The 12,200-nt window shown below is 37.6% G+C and overlaps 3 protein-coding genes and 1 long non-coding RNA gene across 8 annotated transcripts in view, besides 2 other annotated features; 1 reads left to right on the top strand and 3 right to left on the bottom strand.

Moving 5' to 3' along the window:
* Positions 1-21: part of a mobile genetic element that runs on past the window's edge.
* Positions 22-164: 143 nt separating this feature from the next.
* Ste12DOR (Stellate 12D orphon) lies at positions 165-844 on the bottom strand (the record flags this gene model as incomplete). Its single annotated transcript, NM_167390.3, has 3 exons — positions 165-215; positions 276-776; positions 834-844. The coding sequence occupies 3 exons, from the start codon at positions 842-844 to the stop codon at positions 209-211; spliced, it is 519 nt and encodes a 172-aa protein (NP_727747.3). The 3' UTR covers positions 165-208.
* Positions 845-1,248: 404 nt separating this feature from the next.
* On the bottom strand, positions 1,249-4,709 carry ben (bendless). 5 transcript variants are annotated; one of them, NM_001258734.2, is made up of 3 exons: positions 4,531-4,709; positions 4,326-4,438; positions 1,249-2,959 (listed from the first exon to the last, which is right to left on the bottom strand). In NM_001258734.2, exon 3 carries the CDS (start codon positions 2,891-2,893, stop codon positions 2,438-2,440), a length of 456 nt encoding a protein of 151 aa, NP_001245663.1. In that variant the 5' UTR covers positions 2,894-2,959; positions 4,326-4,438; positions 4,531-4,709; the 3' UTR covers positions 1,249-2,437. The 5 variants fall into 5 exon arrangements, with proteins under 5 accessions (NP_001245663.1, NP_511150.1, NP_001259540.1 ...); NM_078595.3 differs by lacking the exon at positions 4,326-4,438; NM_001272611.2 differs by lacking the exon at positions 4,531-4,709 and having other exon boundaries at positions 4,257-4,397.
* Positions 4,710-8,084: 3,375 nt separating this feature from the next.
* Positions 8,085-8,123: a mobile genetic element.
* A 1,510-nt stretch (positions 8,124-9,633) lies between these two features.
* On the bottom strand, positions 9,634-10,321 carry lncRNA:CR44655 (long non-coding RNA:CR44655). The gene has a single exon (NR_123901.1). It is a non-coding gene; the product is annotated as a long non-coding RNA:CR44655 (long non-coding RNA).
* A 205-nt stretch (positions 10,322-10,526) lies between these two features.
* Positions 10,527-12,200, top strand: part of mamo (maternal gene required for meiosis) — a 144,412-nt gene continuing 142,738 nt past the window's right edge. The window contains exon 1 of the mRNA NM_001258732.2: positions 10,527-10,584. The gene's annotated coding sequence lies outside the window, so the exon portion shown is untranslated. The remainder of the gene's footprint in view (positions 10,585-12,200) is intronic.

Below are 12,200 nucleotides of genomic sequence, written 5' to 3'. Positions count from 1 at the left end.
ATAGCATTCTCTCTTGTTAAACATAAAATTGAATAAACTTACCAATCAGTTACACTACCAATTTAAATAAAAGTCAACTCGATTTATCTTTAATTTTAATTTGAATCATTCGTTTTTATTTATTTTTTTTAGAAAAAAATTAATTATATTATATTCTTTGGCTTGGGCGATTTGAGTTGCGTCAAAGCTCTTTGGTGCAACCGAAAGCCTAGGTACTGCAAGTGCAAGCGCTTTGTTTAGAAAACAACCAGGACTATATTCGGAGAATTACTTACCGTGGGTCGTCCAGGGGCGATGTCAAGTTCGGCAGCATCGAGAAGAAGATGTCCGGGAAGCTGGGCCCGAACATCGCTCCGTCCAGCTGTGTATCAGACTTCGGATGAAAGTTGCTTTTACACCGTGGGCAGTGGATCTTGACGGTTGACTTGCCCCATACAGCGCTGACGCCCACTGGCAGGGTGTTCTGCCTATCACAGGAGATATTGGGACACGATCCAAAATCTCCTCGCATATATTTTCGGTGCATAGCAATCAGGCCACGCTCTGACCTGATGTATCGGGCGTGAATCATGCCGTACCACTTCTTTTCATCGCCGTACAACAAGCCAGAGGAACTATCGATCACCGGCTTCAGGATCACGTCCAGTATCTCGCTGAAATACTCCAAGCCCATCTGGTTGAACGTATCCTGCACGTAGTCGGTGGGCACGCGGCAGAGGAACTGGTTGCCCTTGATCCCGAGGAACCAATCGATCCAGCTGCTGTTGTTGTTCTGGCTACAAGATTTTACTGTGACTTGCTATAATTTCTATAGGAAAAACCTAGTTACTTACGAGCTCGACATGTTGCCAGTTCACTTGTTCAGAGAAATATGATTTGTAGACTTCAAAGTCATCGTCTTCTTCTTTGAGTTTTTGACACGTGCTAAAAGGCCTGCCAGGACTCTGTCATGCCCTTCCAGATGGGAACTCTAGACTCGAAAATTCGTTTTATGTTCGGCTGGCATAATAAGTATTAGTTCTTTTATTTCATAATATGTTATGCATACGATATTTTATGTGTCAGTTGGGCCAAAAACAAATCAAATGTCATTGTTTCGACAAGGCAGCATCGGCTGATACTATTTATAAATAGTATCCAAATCAAAATCCTATAAATTCAGTAATTTTTTAACACTTAAATTAATTAATAAACTTACCATTCAGTTATATTACCACTTAACTATTTAAATAAAACACAACTCGGTTTATTTTTTATAATTTTTATTTGAATTTTTCGTTTTTATTTATTTTTCTTAGAAAAAAATTAATTAAAATTAAAGAAAACTGAATTTTTATTTTCGCTTACTCTTTGATTTATGGTTGCTTTTCGGTTGCTATTGTTTTTTGGATTATCCTTTAGTGATTTCGGTGACAAACATTTAATTACTGTACACAATTTTTGTTGAGAACTGCACTTGAAATTTTCACGCAATCAAGCCACTACTTTTGTTTTTCTTTTTGTATTTTTTTTGTATAAATATATAGTGTATGCATTCATTGTATTTTGATCATGTATCATATTTTTGTATATTTTTTATATATATATTTTTTATTTTTTTTTTTTTCAAAAATTACTAATAGCTTAAAGGCTTCATTGTTTGGTTAAAAAAAATTGTTTTCGAGTAAAAACTATTTATCGTTTATCAAAGGGACTCTGACACAACCCAGGCAAAGCTCAAGTATCAATCGAAATGGTGAACTCTTAGTTAAGAAAAGTAAAGTCTACAAGTTGGACGATCACATCTTAAATTTTCTGAAACACTGAAAATGATACAATCAAAATTCTCTATTTTGAATTGACATTTAAGCCGAGTTTTCAAATGACGAGTTAAAGGAAATCAAAATCCCTTCTTGTTTGCCTTTCCAATTGATTTATCATATCTGATGCTACATGTGTTAATGGTTATGGGTTGGTTATTTCAGTTACACATAGAATTATATACGGCTATATGTATATAGACACCAGAACCCTCGAACAAATCAATAGAAACGACTAAAACCAATTACTGTTTTTTTTTTTTTTTTTTTTTTTCGTTTTTAGTTTGTTTCGGATACATGTATACGTCTTACATAAAGAATGCTTTCGCTATCTCTCCTCCATTTCGCCGATCGCCCCGATCGATTGGTTGAAAAAAATATATATATTAATATTTTATATGTATATCCCGCCCCAGAAGGTTCGAAAAAAAAATGTGTTCTTAAATCGTTTTTTTTTATGTTTGCTTCCTTACTTTTTTCTTATTTTATGTTTTCTTTCGTATGTTTTAGGTTTTTCTGGTTGCTTTTAAAGTATTCAATTTACCCACCCGCCCGTTCATGTCACGCACCCACTTTCTGGAAAAACGCCGATACAACTGACGGATCCGCTTTCTGACTTTCCTCCTGACCTCGGGCGTTCAGTCTTCGACGGCATATTTCTGGGTCCACTCGCGGGCATTGCGAATGGCCTCCGCCTCGTTGACCTTCCACAACTCAGCCACATCGTTGGCCAGCGGATCGTCGGGATTGGGTGCACTGAGCAGTGCCTGAATGGATAGCAATATGGTCCGGATCTGCAGGGCTGGACTCCACTTGTCCTTCAGCACGTCGAGGCAAATGCGGCCCAAACGATCGATGTTCGGATGGTAGATCTTCGTGATGAAGCGCACTTTGGGCGCTGACATTGGATAGTCCTCCGGTAGGAACAGCTCCAGCTTGAACACGCCGCCCTCGAAGGGCGAATCGTTCGGTCCGGTCACGATCACATGGAAGTAACGGGCATTGTTCTCATCGGGAATGGCATTGATCCCAGGCACTGGCTCCTGCATCAAACGTTGAGTCTCCTTGATGATGCGACGTGGCAGGCTGGACATCGTTTAGCTGGTTCCTTTTACGCGGTGAACTGGAAACGCGGGTTGAGTCTGGACCTTCTCGTTGAGCTGCAAACGAGATCGGAGTGAAGTTAACCAATTAAGTAGTTCCTCGGTATCATCCACTATCCACTCAACGTTAATTAAGACTATAAATTAGTATCCCTAATGTTTACAGTCGTGGTTTCAACTGTGAAATTAAACTAATTACTAATTTAAATAAGGGCTCAACTACATGTATCGGTGAAATAGTAGCATTAGTAAATTGGAGTTTCACTTGGTTTTCTTGGGGAAGAGCGTGGCAAGTCAAAGAGAATTTTCCTTTTTGCAGCTCAAGGTCGTTCTTTATGGGGATGCGTGTGTGCAGGGTTGGGTGGATTTTGGTCTGATACGTGGCTTTCACTTTCCCCAAGAAAGTTTTACTACAGAATTTAGCATGCCACAAAGATGTCTCTATGTGGCTAAAAAAAAAAATAAACTAATTCAAAATATGTTGTATATTTAAAGATGTTTTCAAATTGTAGTACTTAATAATATTTATATTGAAGTATATGAACGGAATTCAAAGTTATTAACTTGATTCTGGATATCTAGACTATATTGTAAACCAATATTTTCAATATTTTCTGGATTTATTTCCGTTACACTTTTTGCGAAGTTCAAAATAAATTTCTGCTTGTGTAAGTCAAAGCCCACCCACTATTGCCAACTCCTTTAGCGTGACCTTGCGGCTCCTTTAACTGTTTACATTTCCCAGACACACGGAAAATCAAGTAAAATAAAGAGGAGAAGGGGAAAGAAAGACGCAGATAAACCAGAAACAAAAGGCAATAAATGAATGCCCCAAAATTTCCAGAAATTGTATTGCGAAAGCAACAACAACAGCAACGAAAAACACTCGAAGCAAACAAAAGAAATTGCGTTATTAACGCGAAAACAGCAATAATTTAACCATAATGTGCGGCGTTTCGCTGTTTTACCAACTTATTGATTTCCCTTTTGGGTGACAAATGCACGTAGTTCCGCAGAGGAAGAAGAAGCAGATTGGACAGGAGGAATGCGGAGGGGGAGAAACGGGGTGAACCGCTTGAAAAATCAATAATGTTGGCAATTAAACTACAAAAAAAAAACCAAATAAGATTTTTCTTTTTTACAAGCAACAATTTCGCTTGCATACGCACACACACAGACACAGCGAGTCACGCACCCACGCACACAGACAAAATGCAGACAACGCGCACGAAAAAGACAAAGGCGAAAAGAGAATATGCGGATGGGTGAGACAAAGAGGGCGAGTCAAGAAAAGAAGAAAAGCAAACGCCGCTTTTTTGGCGAATTTAAGTTAATAGAAAAAAACGGCGAATACTTGGTGCGAACGCCGCAATTATTATTTTTCACACACACACACATATATATTCGATTTATCAACTTTTACGGCTTTTTTCTTGCTCTTCTTCGATATTATATTAAATTTTATCTGCTGCCTCTGCTTCTTCTGCTGCTGCTGCTCCTGCTTTTTTTTTGCTGCTGTTGTTGTTGTTGTTCTCACTTTGGTATTTTTTCGGGCATTTACAACATTTTTGGACAAAAACAATGGTTTTTAGATAAAGTATGCAACTTTCGATAAAACACAAACTCACATCGTAACAGCGCCAAGTTATTGCTGAACTTTATTTGCAGTTATGGCCGATAACTTCGTTGGCAAACTGATAAAATTCGATTTTGCAGGCAGCTCCACCACAAAAATTATGAATGTCGAACACACTCGAAAAAAAATGTAGCCGTTTGGTAGTGTGTGTGTGCGTTGCTGTGACTAACGTGCGTCTGTGTGGCGTGCGTGTGAGCGGCAATGTCAAAATGACAGGGTTGCTAGGGTGCCTAGATGTGAATTCAATTTTTTTGCAACACGTTTGCACCTCCTTCTCAGTTTAATTTCAGTACAAATATATCTTTAAATATTTTCTTTGCTACTCATCTTGTTTTTTATCCCATTTTTCCATTTTTGCGCAGGTAATTTTATTGTTCGCACTAGTAAAAACGCATTTTCGGTGACAACTCTAGCGCTTAGCGGCTGTCAAATAGGACAGTGTTTCATAGCAATCAGCTCTTCGGCACGCTACAACCCAAGGTTTTGGAGCGCTTAGCTTTTTTCTGTCAGAAATTTTGATTGGAAAATTGGCGGGACAAATCCAGTTGAAAGAAACACGAAAGAGAAGTAACAAAAAGTGTAAGTTCCCGGGAATAAGCAATAAATTTAGTCGGGATTTATTTAATCGACGACTTTGATCTTTGTTTTCGTTGCTTAAAACCAATGCTTTGCATTTTTAATATTCATCAGATGTAACCTAACTTCATACCTAAGGTAAATACATCTAAAATTCTCGAGAAATTTGGTCATTTATGTCAGCACTTTATAAAGCGATATTTGAACTGCATATTAGCACTTATTAATATGGTTTTATGTTCTTTTTAACATCATAACCATGTGTTTCCCAAAAACTTTTATCACAATAAGACTTATAATAAAAAAAAATTGCATGCAAATTAAAATAAATTTTATTTCTTTAGTATTATTCGATAGCAAATTAATGATTAAAAAAATGATTGTACATAGGTTTCGTTATTTAACAAGTCTAAAAGGAGCCGGTACAGGATTCCAATCAGACACGTGCAAAAACATAAACCCAAAAAGCGAGATAGCAACAACAACAAATTGTCAATTTACTGTAATCAACATTTATGCGTTTTTAAAAAGAGAGGCTGTCCGAACACACACACACAACTGCGCACTTGCACTCACACCCACACACCTCGAATGCAATGCCCAATGGACGCACAAGAAGCCGAAATGAGCAACAACAAAAACCACAAGGCGGAAGGCAGAAAACTAAAATACAAAAAAAAACAAGCGAAACCTCTCGCTCGCACACACACATGCTATTTACCATTCGTATTCGTTCGATTGCATAGGCCGGTTGCATGTGTGTGTGCGAGTGTGAGATAAAAACAAACACCAACTGCAAAAGGGCAACAAAACCAACAACAGCAAGACAGCCATAAGCATTACACACACCGCACACAAACACACACACACACGTGCGATCTCCGTTTTTAGGCTGGCCAAACCAACAACAACGACTGTAGTCCAGCCCACAAGTGAGAGCGAGAGAGAGCAACCTGCCTCTTTTCTGCTTTGCTGTTTATCTGTTTTTCTGCTGCAACTGCGCTGCTTTTCCCTACGCAGTGCACGTGTGTGTGTGTGTGTGTGAAAGTGTGTGGGTTGGTGCGAGAGGGGATGAAAGAGCAAGAGAGGGCGGAACGGGGGCGACCTTTATTCGCTCTTGAGCTGCAGCTGTTTTTAGTGCCTTCCTCTATGTATTTTTACGCTCGATATGGCCAAATTCTAACCGCTACAGCTGATCTTCAAAGGAATGTGATAGAAAGTGAGGGGGGAAAGGGGAGAAGAAATTGATAGAGAAGACGAGGTGAAGAGTGTAAGAAGACATTCAAATCGAAGGACGTTTTAAAGTTCTGCTACAAAGTGAAGATTTAGTCGAAAAAGAAAGACTAGTATAGCCACTTCTTTAGTGGTAGAATATAATGAAATTCTCTTGGTTTTCGTACAATAAGTCATTGAAATAATAGATGTATCTATGTACATATGTACATACATATATCGGAATAGAAAACCTCAATGCATTTTTTCCTCTTTCAGAACACCGAGAAATGATAGAAAAATTAACTAAAATGGAGAGCGATTGCTTTACTATGAAAATGTTGCAAAATCGACAAGTCTATAACTTAATTTTGCAATTGAATGGGATTTTATCATAATCATATCAGAGAGGAAATATAATTTGGTAAGTAGTATTATTACTTAAACAACTCACTGCTCCTTCAGTACTATTCGTATTCAATGTTTTCCCATTTTAATGGCCGACGATTTTCTATCATAGTTACAAAAACATGGCGTAGTTCACTAGCTCTTTTTCCTGACCTGTAATTCCCGGTGGTGGGTTGCGTTTTATAAAATTCGCATGGTCGCTTGGTTATGGTTTATCCATTTCTTACATTAATTTAAAAAGAAAATATTTAACATGAACACAATATCTTTTTATATAAGCTTTAAGTTAGTTGAAGTCCAACAAAATAGTTTTAGGATGTATTCGCTTTTATTCAATCGTAAATAACCATTTATTAAGCTTACAGTTTATTCCATATATCAAAACAATATTAATATTATTAAATTTGATTATGTTAAAAAAATGCAAGTTAACAACTAATTAAATCAAAAACGATGTAAAGAAAGACTTTTATTTAAAAATAAGTCATTTGTTTTAAATGCTGCAAAAGTTAAATTGATTGCAAAAATAATCAAGAGCTTAAAGTACCGAGTAAGTTGGGGAACGTAAAAAATGGTATTTATTTGTGTTGGGATTTTTTGTTTGTAATATTCAAAACGCAAAACTTTGACAGCACTTCAGCTGGGGGGAAATAAATCTCAGTATTGTTTGGTAATTAGCACCTGAGTTCCCCGCCTCCCCCCCCCCTCATTTCCTTCGAAACTTTCTTAGAATTTCTTATTAGCAATTTTTTTTTCATCCTGACAGAGAAACGCGCAACATTCGCTTTAGCAGCATGTTGCCAAAGGAAGGAACTTTAGCAACATCTCCAATCAGAATTTGTTCTGCTTCTCTTTCGCCTGCACTTGCAAACAAATGCATTTTAAAAGAGCGTAGTGCTCTTGCTTTCGAGTCGAGAGGCCTACTCTTGAGTCCAAAAACGCAACGAACAAAACGAGCAAAACAAATAATGCGAAAACACAAACAAAAAGAAGCGGCGCTTTCCTTTTGCCTTCTTTTTGCCATTTTTCTTGTTCTGTTTTGTTTGTTGCTGTCGAAGGGCAGCTAAGCAAAAGTGGGCGGCGGGCTGGGCGAAAGGGGGCGGCACGCATAAATAAAAACAACAGCAAAACTGAGGCAAAAGTGTCCATTAGACTCGTTGTTGTTGTTGTTGTTGTTGTTGTTGTAATTTACAAGTGTCCATTCGCAAAAAATCAGAATACCTTGAGGTTCAAAATATATCATATGGCTTCCGCTTGTTTTTAGCCAGAAACGTGAAAATATTTCATTTGCTTCTCCAGGAAGTAATTTAAAAGTATAAACATCAAAACTATTTACAGTAAATAATTTACCATTCTATGGATTCATCGCTTCTAAATAAATAAATAAAAGTAAATAATTTACACAGGTTTTTGAGTTTTTCGAATTTTGTTGCATGCTTTGCGGCGCTAATACGTGACATTTGAAAATCCTGCAGATTTCTCATAGAAAATGTTCAATTTTCTAAGAACTACATTATTCTGATTCTGTTCTGTAATTGTTGGTGTCATATAAGCTTATATAAGCAGATCAAATCTCTTGATGTTTCTCAGCCAGATGTTGAAGGGTATTCGAGACTCCAATGAATGTCCTGCCAAATCCGTGCGCCTCGTGTTATTCTTGTTGCTTCTGTTGCTGTTTTTTTGTTTGGGGTCGCGTTCGTCGTTTTTGTGAGTGCAACAGACTTGGCTTAGAGTGGATGGGTGGTTGGTTGGTTGGGTGGCCTAGTGCGGTGGCGGGGTGTTGGATGGGCTGCAATGTGGGCGGCTGGGCGGCCGACGGGAACAAAGGAAACCCTTGGCAACGCAGGGCCAACAAAAAAGAAGCAGACACAAAAAAATATCAAGAAGAAGATGTGGCAGCAGCTACATAGATGAACAAGAAGAAGCAGCATACGAAGCCGCCGAGGTCGAACGAAAAAGGACGAAGTCCTGTTTGTGTGGGTGCAAAATTGCGTCCTGTGGGCCGTTTGTTTTGCTTTTATCCCCCTCCTTTCGGCTTTTTTTCTTGTTGTTTTTTTTTTTTTTTTGGCTGGTGGGTTGGTGCAACATAGGCTGAGTTGTTGTCGCCTTTTTTGCACGTGGTTTTTCGTTGTTTTTTTTTTTTTTTTTTTGGAGTCAATGTCTGGCACCAGTTTATTTGAGTGTTTCTCTCCACGTTCCACTGTCAGTGTGCGTTGGTGTTTGTGTGGCGACTGCGTGCAGACGGAAAGGTCCTGGAACCCAGCCCCCAACCCGCAAAAGCCGCCCCCTCCATCCCCGCAGCGACCATTCGCCGAATGCGTTCTTTGCGACCGAGAGTCGTCGCATTTTCGATTTTATTGAGCAAACAACGAATTTCTAAATAAAAACAAAAGCAACGATAAAAGTGCAAAAAAATATAAAAAAAAAAACAAGAAACAAACAAGAAAACCGAAACAAAACAAAGCAATGAAAGTGTGGTGGTCGTGGATTTTTGGCAACTAGCAGATTTCGGCGAAATTTATACATATGTATATTTATGTACATAGCTGTTGGGCAGCCAAAAGTAAGATCATTGCGGGGGGTTGCAGTGAAAAAGGGTTTATTTTAGGGGTCCTAAAAACAGCAAAGATCACTATGCTAAATTCGAAATGTTAAAAGTTGTCACAACAAAGATTTTGGGCATTATTATGCATTTTTCCAAACTAAAAAGGTTGTACAATTGGTTGCCACATTTGGGAAATTGAATGAATATCATTTCCAATAGATTCCTAACATTATTTCTTAAAATAAAACAACTAATTCGTTTTTAACAAGAACTGGAATATTGAAATAGTGCAATTATTTGCCTATAATTTCTATGTACAACTTCTAAAAGTTGCAGATCGCCACTTTGCTTGGTTTTTTTTTTTTTTAATAGGTGATCCAGAACCGAAATAAGTTATATTTCAAAATTTAGTGGCTGCAAGTGCGATGGTAGTTAAATATACACAAATGTGATTAATTACAATAATCGGCAGAACCTTTTCATCTATTTTCCCAAAAAAGCGCGCACATTTTTTTCGCAAATTAATTCTTGTTCCACCCAATTCGTTTCTAATTTTTGTTTTTGTTATTTTTTTATTTGTTGTTTTTTTTTTTTTGCAAACCCAATGCTTGCTGAGTTATCTTCTTGTGCTGCTTCTTCCTCTTAATTTTTTTGCTCACTTAATTTATGTATTTTTTTTTGCGCCGAGCTTCCATGTGTGCGAATTCTGGGCAGCAAAAAGTTGAAATAAAATAAAGCGGATCTCTCGATGAGTGAAAGGGCAGGAAGAGGGGAGCGAAAGAGAGAGCGGCGAAGCAGGTGTATGTGTATTTGTGTGCGGGAGCGCTGATAAAAGCGAGCGAAAAAGAAGCTACAAAAAATTCGCAACAAAAGAGAATTTGCAAAAACGAAGAATTCGCATTCGCGAGAGAGCAACTCTCTTTTCCTTTGCATGTCATCTAGTGTGTGTGTGTGTGTGTTTGCTTCGTTGCGTGGCCATTTCGCTTTTGGCAACATGTTGCGCGCAACATTTATTCGCAAAAAATTCGCGATCTCTCTTCCACTCTCTCTCTCTCTCTCTCTTTTGGCGAAACTCTGACCAATGCAGCTCGGATTTGTATGTGTGCGTGTGAGTGTGTAGTTTCTTCGTTGCCAATTTTTTATTTTCCTTTTTCGCAAATTTTTTTTTATTTTGTTTGCCTTTGTTTGGAGCGTTCTGCCGGCGTCGCTGCCGACGTCGCCGCCGTTGTTGTCGTTGTTGCCCCGCCGCAGTCGCCAGTTGGTCCGTTCATTCGGTTGTGTCGTTTGCTCCTCGTCGCTTGGTGTGTGAGTGCAAAAAGCGATGAAAAATCGCAAAAAAGTCGCGAAAAAAGCGCTGAAATTCAAACAAAAAATAAACTCTGAAATATATTTCAAATTAACTACGAAAATCGTTATAACATAAAGCTAAAACCTATTTTTTTTTACTGTGCCAAAGTTGATCAAGAATTTATTGTGAATTTTATTTTAGTGCGATCTTTCCACACAAAACTCTACATACCCCTTTCTCTTTCTCTCTTCGTTCTGCCAAAAAAAAAAAATATATATATATATATGTATATATATATAAATAAAATTAAAATTGTCTTAATTTTGCGGCTAAGTGCTGGAGAAAATTTGCTTGTGAAGAGCATATAAAATAGTTCCCGTTCTTTCATAGAATTGTGCAGTTTAAAATTTTTTCTTAATTAAGACTGTTGCCAGCGGAATATATTTCTTATCTGTGTGCAATATTTTACACCTTAGATCATCCAGTTGGGGCCTAAATATTATATATATATTTTAACAACAATTCTACTTCAATGCCCATCAAAATTTGGCTAGATGTGTAGATCAAATGACTGCAAGGCAAAACGAATCTTGAATCTTTTTGGATTATTTTGTATTTTTTATAAACTTCTTTCTTAAACAAATATTTGTTGGCATCATTGTAAATTAATATATATATGTAACACTATTATTTTAATAGAGTTTTTCAATTTGTGATATTGAACCGAAAGTTACTAAATAGAACTTAAAATGTATGCATACTTGGAAATTAATTTTTCCAAATTTAATACATTTAAAACATTTCGCATGCTCTTGATAAGCAAAATGCTCGATTAAAAATTTAAATTTAAATATGGCAAGAATGCTTCAAAGAGTAATTTTTCAAAGTAAAAAGCTTGAAAAGTTCTTAAGCTCTATATAACCTTTAAAAAGACGGAAAAACGATGCTATATATGATATTTTTTTTAGGTATATAAAAAAATCCTTTTTAACTACATTTTTAAAATTTATAAAAAAAAAAACTCTTGTAAAATTGCGAAACTAAATTCTTTAAAATATTCAAGATCAAATTTCCGCAACTTGTGTTAAACCAAAAATCACATATAATTTTGCCCGAAAAAATCCTGGAAAATGTGTGCTAGAAGATTTCCTACCTTACTTGCCGTTAAACACATTGATCTTGAAATAGTTGACAGCGTGGCGGATTTCCACTCAATCTTGGCCAGAGTTTGAGTTCTATTCCTCTTCCTTTTCCTTTTGGCGGCACGGCTCTCTTTTGGGCCGAAAAGTAGCGGCCTCTTTGAAGGCCGAGTGCGAGAGAGTTTCGCGAACTGCAACGTCGACGTCGACGCTGGCAGACACACACATGCAATGCGTTTTTCGCTTTTTGCTCCACTCTTTTCGGCCTTTTCGCTCTTTCGGAGCGAGGTTTTCACTCGCGAATTCGAGTGAAGTTGCGACCACTATATTTTTGCGTTCTGCTACTTCTTCTCCTTTTTTTTTTTTTTGCATTCTATGAGTGTGCGGGTGTGTGTGTGTGTGCTGCTGCTGCCGCTGCTGCTGCTGCTGCTGCTGCTGTTGCTGCTGCTGCTGTTGCTGTTGTCGTCATCGGCGGTCCGGCAACGTAAACGAAA

This window comes from Drosophila melanogaster, chromosome X (genome assembly GCF_000001215.4).
Source record: "Drosophila melanogaster chromosome X".
Taxonomy (NCBI): domain Eukaryota; kingdom Metazoa; phylum Arthropoda; class Insecta; order Diptera; family Drosophilidae; genus Drosophila; species Drosophila melanogaster.
Note: the sequence above shows the minus strand (reverse complement) of the source record. Positions and strands in the feature narration are given on the sequence as shown.